The 14,960-nt window shown below is 40.2% G+C and overlaps 1 protein-coding gene across 6 annotated transcripts in view; it reads left to right on the forward strand.

Annotated features, from left to right (window-relative positions):
• Nucleotides 1-14,960, forward strand: part of arap1 (ArfGAP with RhoGAP domain, ankyrin repeat and PH domain 1) — a 132,995-nt gene that overhangs the window by 39,935 nt on the left and 78,100 nt on the right. For all 6 annotated transcript variants that reach the window (XR_013962261.1, XM_080731559.1, XM_080731562.1 and 3 more), the window contains exons 5-7: nucleotides 3,213-3,409; nucleotides 10,505-10,605; nucleotides 12,652-12,740. Coding sequence is in view for 5 of the 6 variants with exons in the window: in XM_080731559.1 (XP_080587685.1) it covers nucleotides 3,213-3,409; nucleotides 10,505-10,605; nucleotides 12,652-12,740 (387 nt within the window). In the remaining variant the exon portion in view is untranslated. The remainder of the gene's footprint in view (nucleotides 1-3,212; nucleotides 3,410-10,504; nucleotides 10,606-12,651; nucleotides 12,741-14,960) is intronic.

A 14,960-nucleotide genomic window follows, 5' to 3' on the forward strand; every position in this document is an offset into this window, starting at 1 on the left:
TGACTCGATTTCTCAGAATAAGAGGACTTTGGATTTTTTGCTTCACCGGCGTGTTTCACCGCTCCTCCAGCAGCCATTTCTTCAAAATGTCGGCACTCTTGTACTAGCGAGAGTTGAGTCTTCTTTCACTTTTGTCCCCCCTCCCCGAGGTTGGTTTGATTGATTGTTGATTGAAGATTTTATTAGAGTTTTGCATAGGAAAAGGTACAGAACAGTACTGTTCACATGGTGTACAAGGTCAACTAAAAAGGATAAACACCACAACAATGCTTTATGGCTTGTTTCAATACGGATAGGCTTTGTCTTTTTTTTTTTTTTCAGTTTAGAGTTGTAGCCACCTGTAAGTGACTTTTCAGAGTGGTTTTAAAGGAGGATATGGATTTACACTCCTTTAAGGCCGTCGGTAGGGCATTATACATTTTTGCGGCATAGCAGGAGAACTAATTTAGCCCTTTGTTTGAACCAAATCTGTTTTGGACGTGATTTGTGGAGCTGCCTCTGGTGTTGTAATTGTAGACATCCTTAACGTTTTGGAAGTATTTTTTCAGGTACATGGGTATCTGATTGGTGTAGTGTATCTTGTACACCAGGCCCATTGCAAGATGCTGTGCTCTTCCAGCTACTATGAGCCAACCTACACTTACAAAATGATTAGCGGTAAGGTAAGCCTGAGATGGAAGGTTAAGCATTAGCCTAATTAGTTTGTTTTGGGCTGTTTGGAACCTTGTTTTTAAGGCCTTTGAGGCACTCCGATACCATACAGTATGTGGACTGGACTCCGTAGTCAAAGTGTGGTTGAATGAGTGCTCTTGCTAGAGTCTTCAAGGCCTACTGTATATGTTTAACCTGTGTATTGTTTGTAGACTTACACTGTACTGTAAACTTGTGTAATGTGTACTGCTTAAATCATTTTTTTTTTTTGCAGTCACAGGAAATGTTTTTTCTTCTTCTTGTCAACTACTATGAAGTGGTAGACTAGCTTGAATGATGTGGTATACTAGCTTGAATGATGACTGAAACTGAAACTAGTCGAGTCTATTTAGTCACTCAGCAGCATGTCAGAGACTAACAACAGAACAGGGATGTACGATTAACACGTAGTGACTTATAATGTACTTGGCAAACTTGCCCTGCATTCTCAAGACAACAGCTTGGTGCCCACACCAACTTAGTTAATATTCTAAAACAAACTACAGTCACTAATACTATTCTGTTCCTAGGTGAAGTAAGTTTAACATAAAAAAGTACAGTAATGTTCACTTTCAGATATACATTTCCTGTATTTCTGTTGTCCCACCCCAAAGAGGCTTAACCAAAGCATGAAATGTATTTGAAAATAGTATAAAATAAAATATTAAACTTTGCCAATAACATAGCCACTCTATGCATGCCAGTCAGTGTATTGTGTTTGTGTTTTGTTTTGTTTGTTCTCGAGCTAAAAAGACTGACTTAACTGAAAGTGATTTGTTACGGCACATTCTCTATTCTCATTATTTGAAAACAGAAGGAAATAAGGAGAGGAAAAAGGGAACTTTCACAATAGTGTGTAAATAAAGAGCAGGACGGCGTCCACTCCTACATTCATCTGTGAATCATGTAATGAATGAAGCCTTCATTATGAAACCTTGTACAAAACCATTACTTTTCAGGAAATGGGGGAGAAAAGAAACCTGTGTTCCAGTATAGTTATTTTATCACAAGTTTTTGTTAATACCGAAAATGAGGCATTTGTGAGTCTGTAGATCGGTAGTTTGTGCTACTTTGACACTGTCATAAAAAATAAATAAAAAACCCGAACCCGAAAAACTGGAACCAGACCAATCTGCCTGGGCAAATATGGGTTTGGCCCTGCTCAGTTGTGAATCCATTTCCTCTCCCCCAAAATTTGGGGGAACCAATCAGGGCCCAGCATTGGTCTGGTCTAACCAATCGTGTCCAGAGCCATTTTTTTAACCCACCCCTTGGAAATGAAAATTCTGCTCGCGAGTCCAGACTAATATCCGATATGCAGCAAGGAATTAGTATGAGCAACGCCAGGCTAGATGGATAGTACCCGGGAGGTAGATAGCAAATTATCAGATCAATGTGATGCTAGACTCGGCATACATTTTGGCTGTATAACTGAACGTCACAATGCCTGGTGACATATAGTGTGTGCAGCAAATGTAAACACAGGACACACTGATTGTGTGTGTGTGTGTGTGTGTGTGTGTGTGTGTGTGTGTGTGTGTGTGTGTGTGTGTGTGTGTGTGTGTGTGTGTGTGTGTGTGTGTGTGTGTGTGTGTGTGTGTGTGTGTGTGTGTGTGTGTGTGTGTGTGTGTGTGTGTGTGTGTGTGTGTGTGCGCGCGCGCGCGCACGTGTGTACAGTGGGAGAATCTAGAGTATGTTGATGGTATGTCACAGTCCCAGTGTCAGGCAGGTTGAAACTTGCTGTCCAGTGTCACAGAGAGATAGAGAGAGAGATAGAGAGAGAGGGAACACAGGGGGACGGAGCACACAGAGAGAGGAACAAGCAGTTTCACTTCTGACATTCAAACTAAAAGGTTCTCCAGCACAGCTCAGGAATCCTGGGACGTGCCTTGAATGCTAGTTCCAGTTGGCAGCAGGACTCGTGTAGCAACGTGGTCGGCGGGACTATGGATCAAGGCAAAGGTTGCCTAAGTGCCAGCTAGCCGCTCAACAACCACTTTCTCTCAACTTCTCTGTGGATATATACGCGGGTTCTGGACGCAGAGAATAGAATTACGAAAGAATGGAATCTTTACTGCTGTTTTGATCATGGTGGACCCTGAGCCCTGTTTTTGTCTCTCATTTGTAATCTGACTTCACTCCATTGCACCTGCCTGTAGTTAAAGTTATTTTAGGGAGTTAGATCATTTTAATACACAGAGCTTTAAAGGATTATATATATGTACAGTATATATAAAGTATATATTTATACATATATATACTATCTATATATATTTATATATACTATGGCATGAGTAGAGCAGAGCGACACAGAGGAGAGGAGAAGGGCATCCGGGCCGTGCCAGCAAAAGGATGCATAGGATCAGCCGCCTGTTCGGGTTTTTCGCCCGACCTCCCGTCGCCATGGTAACCGACGACTCCTTTCCCTCTCCACCTCCTTCTCCCACAACCCCTACCCCCCCTCCTCCTCCCCCCTCTCTCCTCCTCGCCGCCGCCGTTGCTGCCTCCTCCGCCGCCTCCAGCGAGGCGCCAATCGATGTGGGGCAGAGCGAGCGGACCCCGCCTCCCCCGCTCGCCAGGACGCCACAGGGAGGAGGGGCAGAGAGCCCTCTGCAAGCATCCGGAGGAGGAGGAGGAGGAGGAGGAGGGCTGTGTGAGCTGGTGCAGCCGCCGGTGCCCGCCAGGAGGGTTCGCCCCCAGCCTCCACCGCCTGACATACGTGAGTACAAACTGATCTCCCAATATGCTACCTATTCTTCCTCTAATTCAGCGTTTCTCAAACTTTGAAATTTGAAGGTCTCCCCTTAACTCTGACAGTGTACAAATGGAACCAAATGGACCCGTCAGGGTTCATTTGGTTCCATTTGTACACTGTCAGAGTTACAGACTTGTAAGGGTCAATTTAGACCCCCATAAAGGAACCTAGAGAGTCCATGAAATCCACTTTGAGAAACACTGCTTATCTCCATATTTGAACTTTTTTTTCTTTTCATGATGAATTAATGTCCTACTTCAGTGGGCTTTCAACCCTTTTCATATCAAGGGCCATTATTTATTCCGCATTTGAGCCACGGACCACCGTTTGATGAGATTTAGCCTCTCAGACCCAAAACTTTGAACGTGTTGTTATCGTTGGATAAGATTTTGTCCACAGTTCCATGCTGTATTGATGTTGGTACCAATAGGAGAGATGACAATCGGCAAACATCGATCAAAATAACAGTTCTTCTACATTCTCTAATTATATAGACTTCTTGTAAATTAAGTAATGCAGATGTTTAACAATCATTTAACTCTTGATAGTGTAAAATAAAGTGAAAATACACTCTTAAGACTTAAAGATCTGTTAAGGGTCCATTTTGTTACTCTCTATCATTTAGCTGGGGACCACCTGGAAGCCCCTCAAGGACCACTGGTGGTCCCCGCACCACTGGTTGAAAACCACTGTCACAGCGTCACACAAAAGCATCAAAAGTAGAAGATCCATAAGCGGCGCATTTCAAACTTATCGTTCTCCTGCTTTTGGTGGGGGTTTTTTTTTGTGTTTTTTTTTTTTTATTCTGAAAAGTAACAGTTCTGGACATATTCATGATGTTTCCACCCGACAGAGACGATATGATATTCTTACTAGAACCCCAGCATCCATATTCTGGGGGGGGGGGGGGGGGGGGGGGGGGGACATTAGCCAAAGAATCTACAAGCTCACGACACAACACAAATTGTCAGCTTGTACTAGTGTAGATCAGCTGTTTTTCCACAAAGAGATTTTGTTTGTAGACGGAAAAAAAGTGATATGAGCACCGAACCAACTCGGGTTTGGTTAGTCTAGAGAGGGTTTAAGTGGTTAAATGAGAATCTTTCTTTGTAAACTATATATACTTATTTGTATACCTGTATACTTTACATTACTGCTGGAGAATGTTCTGTTTTCTTGACCTTCTGAGGAGCCACATTGGTTTCCGTTGATTTCAGTATTGTATGCAAATCAGCTTTGCAGAGACTTGGAATTTCCTTGAGATGCTGTACTGTGGGGTTTCCAGTGCACAGTGTACCTTGTTGCCTTTAGTAGGGCTGTCACAATTATTACATAATCGTCTAATCGTGATTATTTGACATTATCGCAATTATTTTGTCATAATCGTCATAATCGTGAATGTTGAAAAAATTCAGAAATAGTGGAAATAGCAGATCTACAAGCTCACAACGCGTTGCACCTCGACGCGTTGTGAGCTTGTAGATCGGCTATTTCCACTATCAATGTTATTTTTTAAGTAGTAAGTTGTCAAATATGTCAGTAATTTCTTTGTATATTTAGGTTATGTGTCATATCTACCATATGCAACTTCAAAGCCTAAAAGCCAAACAGAAATGTAATTATCAACGACAAATACACAATTAAATCGTTAATCGCCAATTATTTGAGTGACAATTAATCGTCATGTAAAATGTCATATCGTGACAGCCCTAGCCTTTAGTATTATTGTTTGGAAAATAAAAGATTGTTTCGAAAAGTCCTGCTGAAAATAGTCGGCAGAGAAAAGCTTATTTTACGGAAGAAACTTGGATGTCCACGACTTCATCATCACAGTGATGTGAATATTAGCAATAGCATGCTATGAGGTTGGCTTGACTACAATATTAAAAACAAAAAAAACCTTTTAAAATTATGAGTTGTACGTTTTCAGGAGTCCGAGTCAATGATGTGACGCGTCACAAGCTTGTAGATCGTCAGTGTGCAAACAACTACTGTACAACTCTGGCTTAACCCTAGAACACTAACTGTGTTTTTTGTTACACCATCACTAACGCCGGGTATATTTTACCCAATATAATATATTCCATAAAAAATACTTCTCGTAAAAACATATGAAAATACACCTATACATTGCAATGTCTTTAATATTTCAACAGGAAATTCACACAAAAAAAAGAAAGAAAACAGTGCACATATTGGACAGAGCATGAACTCTGCTGACTTGGTGTGAGGTGTTACGTCGAGTTCACACAGCGATAGTGTTTTCTTTTTTTTTTTCTCGGTTAAATCAGTGTGTAAAAATGGAAACTACCGCTTCAGACCACAGCGAGCTTCTAGTTAGGTTGACGTTTTGCTTCCCCCTCTTGCAACAGTTAAGCCACTTGTCCAAGCTTGTAGATCTGCTATTTTGGAGTAAAACAAACACGTTTAGAAATCAGGATATGATGTTTGCATAATTAAAGTCAAATAATGGCCGATATTTCGACCAGGCTCTACCTATTTCAGCATTGTGGAAATATTGCAAGGTGATTTCATCCTGTGATTATCACCTACAGCAGTGGTTCTCAACCTTTTCAGGTCGCGACCCCCAAATTAATCATATTTGAACTGGGGACCCCCCCCCCCCCCCCACCCTACGGGCACTAAGATTTGAGGCATTACATTTTGTATAACACAGTTCTATTCTGAAAATAGCAGATCTACATGCTCACAACGCCTCATGTTTTGCGAGCATGTAGATCTGCTATTCTCACAATTTCTGCCTCTAATATTTGACAATTTAACCAATGTTTAATTTTAAGAGGTATTAAAAGGTCCTTCAATTGTCACTTTAGAAATGTGCATATACCCTCTATACACTTACATTTATGTTGGTTTAAATTGTTTACTGTTGAGTTAGAAAACAATGTTGCACATTAATCATTTGGGGACCCCTCAAAATGATTTGGGAACTCGAGCTTGCAGATCTGCTACTTTAGGTGTTTTAGTGTGACTCTGTAGGACTATGGTCAGGTATAGGGTGTTCATTATTGTGTATCATTATTTTATGCTTTAACTATTGAAAAATAGCAGATATACAAGCTCACAGCGCAGCACCCAGTACCGCGCTGCGAGCTTGTAGATCTGCTATTTTTGAAAAATCGTGAAAATTATAATTTTGACCCGATTCTATAAGTGTCTTTTGAATCCTTCTAAGATTTTTTGAAAAACCTGTTTCTATGTCAGCAATCTGGCCAGCCATCGTCAAAGAAAAGGTCCTTTTCACTTAACTGGAGCTCAGTTAGTCTGTTCTTGAGAGACTACTATGTCAGTGGTTCTCAAACCTTTTCATGTGAAGGACCCCCAAAATGATATGTATTTGGTCACGGACCCCCATCTCAAAATATTTAGTTCCAGGGACCACCCAGAAGCAAAATTTGAGTTAGAAACGTTCGCTTTGAAAATACCTATATTCAAAGATTTGCACACATTTTCACGACTTTTTCAAAAATAGCAGATCTACAAGCTCGCAGCGCGGCACTCGGTGCCGCGCTGTGAGCTTGTATATCTGCTATTTTTCACTGGTTAAAGCATTCAATAATTCTAGGCCTAAATGGGTTAATAATAAAGCAGTAAAGTAACTAAGTACTTTTACTTAAGGAAGTACAATTTTGAGGTACCTGTACTTTACTTTCTGATTTCCAATACTTTTACGTCTGCTCCACTACATCTCTGATCCAAATATTGTACTTTTACTCCACTATATTTATTTGAATACTTACTTTACTTTGTAGATTTTTAATATTATTACAAAACATACATTAACCACTTATATATACATTTATATACATTCGTCGCATTGTGAGCTTATAGATCTGCTATTTTCAAATGGATTTTCATACATTTGAAAACTTGAAATGGGACATTCTGCATAACATACATTTACTTTTGGTACTTTAGTACATTTTGATGCCAATACGTTTATACTTTTACTCAAGTACACTTTTAATTCCGGACTGTTACTTGTAACATTATTTCTATATTGCCGTAATTATACTTTTACTTACTGTAAGTAAAACATTTGAGTACTTTTTCACCACTGTAATAAAGTGCAGAAAAAACAAGACATGTAGCCTGGCTGGTTGAACCTGTACAGTCTGTCTCAGCCTCCGTTAATGCAGGTTCATGCTTACAGTAAATTGAACAATGGTTACATTGAAGCCTTTCTCAACTTCATTGTCACATCACAGGTTTACCGAAAAAAAAACAAAAAACAAAACACAACAATTCTGGAAATTGCAAGTGGGGTTGCCCTGACGCGAGTCACAAGGAGGAATCCACCGGGAAATGTATTCCGTTTTAACATTTCGTCCCGATCATGCCCATATATGGATATCTCTGTATCTGTCAGTAATTTTCCCTATTTGAGTGGTGCTAACCATTCCGTCCTTGTCCCTTTTATGCCCATATACTGTATGGAGATCCCTGATGTCATCAATATTAAGCCCATATCTTGGAATGTCTATGACGTTAGACATCTAAGACGTCAAGTCATCTCCGTATGTGGGAAAAGTACATTTTTTGCATTTTCCCATTCAAGTAAAATATAAAATAAACTATATAGTAATATATAACGTATCTCTTAGCAAAATGCAAGCAGGCGAGTCCCAATGATGCCGGCCGATTTCACATTGGTGGCCCAAGTGCGTGCCACCAAAACTGTGGGAAGAGTAGCGCGACAAAATAAAGTTTATCTGGAAAGAAAGAAAGTCAGACAGTACTATAGTCTGGTTTGCACTGTCAGATGCAACCAGAAAAAAGAAAAAAGTGAGTTGGCCACGGACCCCCATCTCAAAATATTTAGTTCCAGGGACCACCCAGAAGCAAAATTTGAGTTAGAAACGTTCGCTTTGAAAATACATATATTCAAAGATTTGCACACATTTTCACGACTTTTTCAAAAATAGCAGATCTACAAGCTCGCAGCGCGGCACTCGGTGCCGCGCTGTGAGCTTGTATATCTGCTATTTTTCACTGGTTAAAGCATTCAATAATTGCAACCAGAAAAAAGAAAAAAGTGAGTGAAATTCTTTGTTGTATACAAGCTCATAATAATCGCTCATAATTGACATCTAAAACCCATTAAAACTGGGAAAGTACGTATCTGTTTATATACATTTTTCAGAAAACTATGATTGAGAACATTGGTATAGAACAGTGGTTCTCAAAAATAGCAGATATACACTGTACATTAAGCTCACAGCGCGTCAGAACATTTATGAAAGTGTTGACACAAATCTTTTCTCCTGGGGTTCCCTGGCACAAAACATTTTCAGATGGGGTTCCTTGGTCAAATACATATTATTTTGGGCGTCCTTTGGTATGAAAACGTTTGAGAACCACTGATTTAGAAGGCATTTTTACAATCGGCCTCAGGTCTTAATGGGTTACAAAGAAAGGTGAAAAGTGATAGAGAAAGAAACTGAAAAACTGGTCAGACATCAATATGAACAGTGTTAAATACCTGTATAGTACTGTAGGTACATAAGGTCAGTGTTGATTTTGACAGAAATATTTTATTTAGTTTTGGTCATAGTCTTTTGAATAACATTTCATTTAGTTTTAGTCATATTTTTGTCATCTGAAATGTTTTAGTTTTAGTCGACTAAATATAATACAAAAAGGTATTTTGGCTTCGTAATGTCTTATTTTACTCTTGGTTGCATGCTATAGCTGATCTTCAAGCTCACAGCGCGTCACAGAGCGTTACAGTGCGACGTTGTGAGCACAACCAAACATAAAATGTACTTGTCTTTTCGTTCTAGTGGATCTCTTCTCCACTATGGTCCCTCCCTAACATTTTTGTCTAGTTTTTATTTTGTTGACCAAATTGTCAATATATTTGGGCTTAGTTTTAGTCACCATAGCTTAGTTTTTATTCTGTTTTTATTTAGTTTTCATCAGTGAAAAATGTTGTCATAGTCTACGAAATCAACGTCTCATAAGGTGCTTGATATATTTAGTAACCACCGATCTGCCTATCATAAGTGTTTATGCAAAAAGTTTTAGAAAAAAGAAGCGTTGCAAAAAGGAAATGCCGGGGCTGACGTGTTCAATCCCAACTTCCATTTTTTGTTCAGGGTCTCAGTTCAGCTGATCTGGCATCTCATGCAATCTCCACGCACGCAAAGCTTCACTTGTGAGGAAGTAATTAGATCCTCGGTTGCCATTTCCTTGTTGAATTCCCATACATTTAACCCATTATGACCTGAAAAATACCTAAAAATGTCTTCTAAATCCTAATGGTTTGATGGTACCCAGCATGAGTACTACGATACAATTGGTTTACCGAACTGAAAACGCATGAGACGGGATACTACAGTACTATACATGTTACGCTAGTAATGATTGCTATCAGAATATAGAGCTATTTAAGGTCACATTCATACCAGGATGTTTTGGTAGGCAGAGTTCTGCAATACATCTGGATGCACAAGAATATGCTGAACACAATAGACCAAGGGTCTTCAACATTTTCAGGCCAAGGACCCTTTAGTTGAGAGAGAGAGATGAAGCAAGGACCCCATAACCTGTTAATACGTAAATTCCATATAGTTTAATTGTTTGACAGCATAATCATCTGTGTATTTTGGATTCATGTTAATGTGTGTTTTCAGATATTTAACCACTTGAACCTTCAATACTTAAAAAACTTGTCCTTTCCTTCTGTACGTAGTCTGCTCTTTTTCCCCTCTACGCCAAAGCTCTTTGCCGAAAATAGCCGATATACAAGCTCACACAAGCTTGTAGATCTGCTATTTTTGGCTAAAGTTCTTTGAATATGGACGCTAGGGTTTAAGTGGTTAATACAAAAAAGGAGAAAAGAAAAAAAAACTTTCTATCGCACAAAGATTTGGAGGACCCCCTATAGTAACTCTGAGGACCCCCTAGGGGTCCCGGATCCCCTGTTGAAGACCCCTGTAATAGACAACCCATCTTCATTATCCTCATATACTGTACTCTCTCTCTCTCTCTCTCTCTCTCTCTCTCTCTCTCTCTCTCTCTCTTTCTCTCTCTCAGGGTCAGATTCTCTTGATGATGACAGTTCTGATGACTTTGAAGATTCAGAATCGGTTTTCTCCCGTCTCCGTGCTATGAATAATAATATACCACAAGACACGGTAAGGGGTATACAGTGCATGTCCGTTTTCTCCCTCTTCGTTATTTAATTAGTTATTTTGTTTTAGACCCGTTTGTTTTCTGTGTGTTTGTATAGGAGGTGTAATTGTACTAACCTGTAGTGTGTGTACGTGCCATGAGCTTGGGTCATCAATGTGTCCGTGGGAAAGACTTGGTCTTGTCCGTGGCAAATTTTAGATTTACACACCATTATAAACCATTATATTGTTATTTTGATCATAAGACCCAATTACTGAGGCCCCGTCCAGACGACAACGGATTATTTTTCACCGGGGAGGTAAAACCACGAACACCCATGGGTGTCCACATGCAGACACATGCAAACGGAGGACTAGCCGAATAGTTTCCAAAACTCCGGCTGCAGTGCATTTTTGTTACCCGGGCGTATTTATTTTGCCTTGTGGACACCGTAAACGGAGAAGTTCTTTGCTTGCATGCTTACGTCACCTTGTGCTCCTCGCCTCCTCCTCCTTGCTATGAGAGAATCCCGTGGCGGTCTCTGTAGAATATCCATATTTATGAGCGCATTCACGACATGTTAACATTAGAGAGCTCACCTGTCTTATTTAGGGATGGAGCCCTAATGAATGATTGTTTTAATGATATTTGTTACTCTTGTCAAATGTCATCTTCATAGATGGTGGTCACTGGCCAGCCACGAACTCACAGTTGCAAAATATACCAGTTATATTCTGAATGTGTTGTCTCACATAGCTTTCCACCGGCTCAATAAGCTGGATCGATAAGGTGCTCATTATCAATAACGAGATGCAGCCCTCGTCTTGTTAACGGAGCATATCTGACGCGACGCGCCTGCCTCTTCTCTTTGTCAAAGTTTGGATATCAACTGCCAATATCAAATGATTTCAAGCATAATGGAGACGCACGCATGCAGGCATTATTCCAGCCCATTCTCACCAGTTGTCTGACGCTTTGAAGGTGAGAATATGTTGATTATTCACGGCATGTGCTGCCTTTTAAATTATTTCCACGATCAGCACAAGCACAAAAAAAGGCTCTAGTCTAGGCTGTGTAGCCTACATTATCTTCCATCTCTCTCCTATCTCTAACATGTGTGTCTGTCACTCTAATTTAGTAATAGATGCTGCTTTAACAAGTGCACTGAAGCATTCATATGATTATGTTCTCATTTCCAACTTGAGGCAACTTAGAGATCAGATGTTCAAATAGGCTAAACATTTTCCAGGGACTATTACAAATTTAAAAAAGAGTCCCCATTATGCAAGTAAAGAACATTCGATTGTGGTTTAATAAATAGCTATGCAACGTTCTCCTCTGCTGCACCGTTAAACGGTCCCGTCTTACAAAGCTCTCTCTCTCTCTCTCTCTCTCTCTCTCTCTCTCTTTTTGATTGATAGAGTTACATTCGTTTAATGCTGAGAGAGAGAGAGCGCACCACACTCTCGACGATTCCTCTCCCCTGCTCTAGAAATAGTTCGCGAATTTATATTAAATTAATATTTAAATAGCAATTGTGCATGTTAAAGTGTGAAGATTGTGAAACTTGGACAATGCATAGCCTATAGATAGATAGCTGCTGCAATGATTGCATGAGAGCAGGGGGACGCGGCCAGCCGGCCACCCGCTTCGGTGACGCGCAGACAGGGATTTATAGTGTTTTGATAATACCGTGTGGACACACATATTTTTCTACACGGGCCCGTGTGGAGGCGTAGAGGTTTCAAAACGAAGTCAGAAACGCCCGGGGATTTTTTAGGTATGGACAGGGCCTGAATGTCATGTCTCCAGGTTTTCTTGAGAATATGTATGACACTGATTTGCAAGGACCCCCTTAACTCTGACAGTTTACAAATGGAAACCAAATGGACGTGCACACTCTCAGAGTTACAGACCTGTAATGGTCATTCAGGGCTAGGTCTTTGTGTTTCTGGTAATATTATTGTCCACTCATTTCGTATGTCCCTAAAAATGGAGTCCGCCACAAGCCAGCATGGCGATGACCCCTGCTGGCCATGAGTGATAACTACAGCTGTGTTGTCCAACAGGAGCTGCTCCAGCCTCGCCCAGCGCAGGCCACCGGGGGGCGCTACAGCTCCTTGTGCAGCGACGACGAGTTACTGGACGATGAGGACCAGTGAGTCACACTTTATATACCCTATAGTTTCTTTTTTTATTAGACATCACAATAACAATAATGGAACTGTAACAGACATTATTTTCCAGGAATTGGCAAAGAGTGACACATGTCACTAAATCCTAATCATTAGTGCGTAAACGGCTCAACTAATCCAAGATTAGCATCTGGAGCGACTTCCACGTGCTGCGGTCGTAAGGTGCAGCATGTGATGACCAGATCCACAACATCAGACAAGCTGTGAAACAACATTGACTCGCACGTCTGCACACGTATTTCGTTGCTGTCGGGGCAGTGCTGTAAAGTCACTAAGTACATTTACTTAAAGGAGAAGACCACCCATTTTCAATATTGAACTATGTCATTAATATACCTTTGAGGAGTTGTGTGGAAATAAAAAAAAAAAGTTCCTCCTCTTCTGTGTTGCCTAGAACTGGAGGATTGATTTTGGGGTTTGTATTGCAAATTACAACTTGATGACATCACACATTGTACTTTACAATACAAACCCCAAAATGGGTGGTCTTCTCCTTTAAGTAAAATTTTGAGTTATTTGTACTTTACTTGTGTATCTCCAATTTCCAAAACTTCTACTTCTACGTACTCCACTACATCTCGGATCCAAATATTGTACTTTTACTCCAGTACATTTATTTGAAAACCTTAAGGTAGTTACTTTTTAGATTTATATTCTTATTACAAAACATACATTAACCACTTCACTACATTTCTTCCATTTTAAAATAGCCGATCTACAAGCTCACAATGCGTCGCATCGTATATTTGAAAACTTGAAATGGGACGTTCTTCATAATGACTACTTTCTACTTTTGGTACTTTAAGTACATTTTGATACCAATACTTTTGTACTTTTACTCAAGTGCATTTCGAATTCCGGAACTACAGGCTTTCTATTCCTGAAAAAGTTGCAATGTTAACACATCGGATGCCCACGTGATCTCTGACGTCTTATTTGCTGGTGCCCATGGCAACGCGTCATTTTACCTACCGGCGAGAGTACTGGCGAGAAAAGTAATCCGAGTAAATGTAATCCGAGTATGTCCTGTTTATTTCGCGAAAATCTTTTCTTTCAGTCAGGACCGTTTTTTATCATTTCTAAGCCACAGTGTTTGTGTTACGGCATGTAGAAGAGGCTGCCGTTTTGAGAAAAAAATGAAAAAAGGAAGAGAATCCGGAGAAAACAGCATTTTTGTGCAGCCGGTAAACAGGAAGTCAACGAGCCACACAGCACGTCCGGGTGACGTAATTGCGCGCTGCATGTTGGGAAATGGAGTTGTTTCATCACCGCGGTAGCCAAGTGCAGTAGCTACAGTACAGTATAGTTTACTGTACAACGCGTCAAACGCGTCGTTGGGCACTCGTAAAGATCAAAGAGATTGATGCGTAGACACCACGTGGGCACCCGATGTGTTAAAGTGGATAGTTCTTTTTTTTTTTTCAAAAATATTATTTAATTTTTTTTTGTCAAACGATGATGTCACCGGTAGGAAGGAAAGAATTGTGCTATTTTATTATGAACATTAGTGAGGACCTATTATATGAAGACAGGTTGAAAAGTGGTGAACTACTCCTTTAAGTAAGAAATGTGAGTACTTTTTACACCACTGCCTACTTGATCATTACTACATCGTCACACAAAAGCATCAAAAGTAGCAGATCCACAAGCGACGCGTTTTAATCTTGTAGATCTGCTACCTTTGCTACTTTTTAATTTAGACATATGAGGTTTCCACACGGCAGAGACCATTTATAAACTAGCTAAGGTCAGTGCTGGATAGTGTCGTGTGTATGTGTAATAATCACATAATCTGACTGGTTTACTCCAGTTCAAGTTGCACAGATTTACTGTCAGAATAGAGGATCTGAGAAACACACAATCCAGTTGAGTTTTGAAATGTTGTTACTCACTGCACACGTGTGACAGTTGAGCAGTTGTGCAACCCTGGAATTAATTTAGTCTGCAACATGATTGTCCTCTCTCTGTTGTACCGTACTGCACGTATGGCTGGTTCCTCAATGATCCTTTTTGTTATCGTATTGCTGAAATAACAGCCGGAATGGTCTCCAAATGGACATAGAAAACACAGCGGTCCATCTAAATGGAGATTAAATGTCCTTGAGCTTTTTAAGATTACAGTCACATACTGAGGAGGTGTTTGTTCAGCCTCTTCTTAAAGGCATGAATACTGCTTGATAATG

This window comes from Nannobrachium achirus, assembly GCF_963921795.1.
Source record: "Nannobrachium achirus genome assembly, chromosome: 8".
NCBI lineage: Eukaryota > Metazoa > Chordata > Actinopteri > Myctophiformes > Myctophidae > Nannobrachium > Nannobrachium achirus.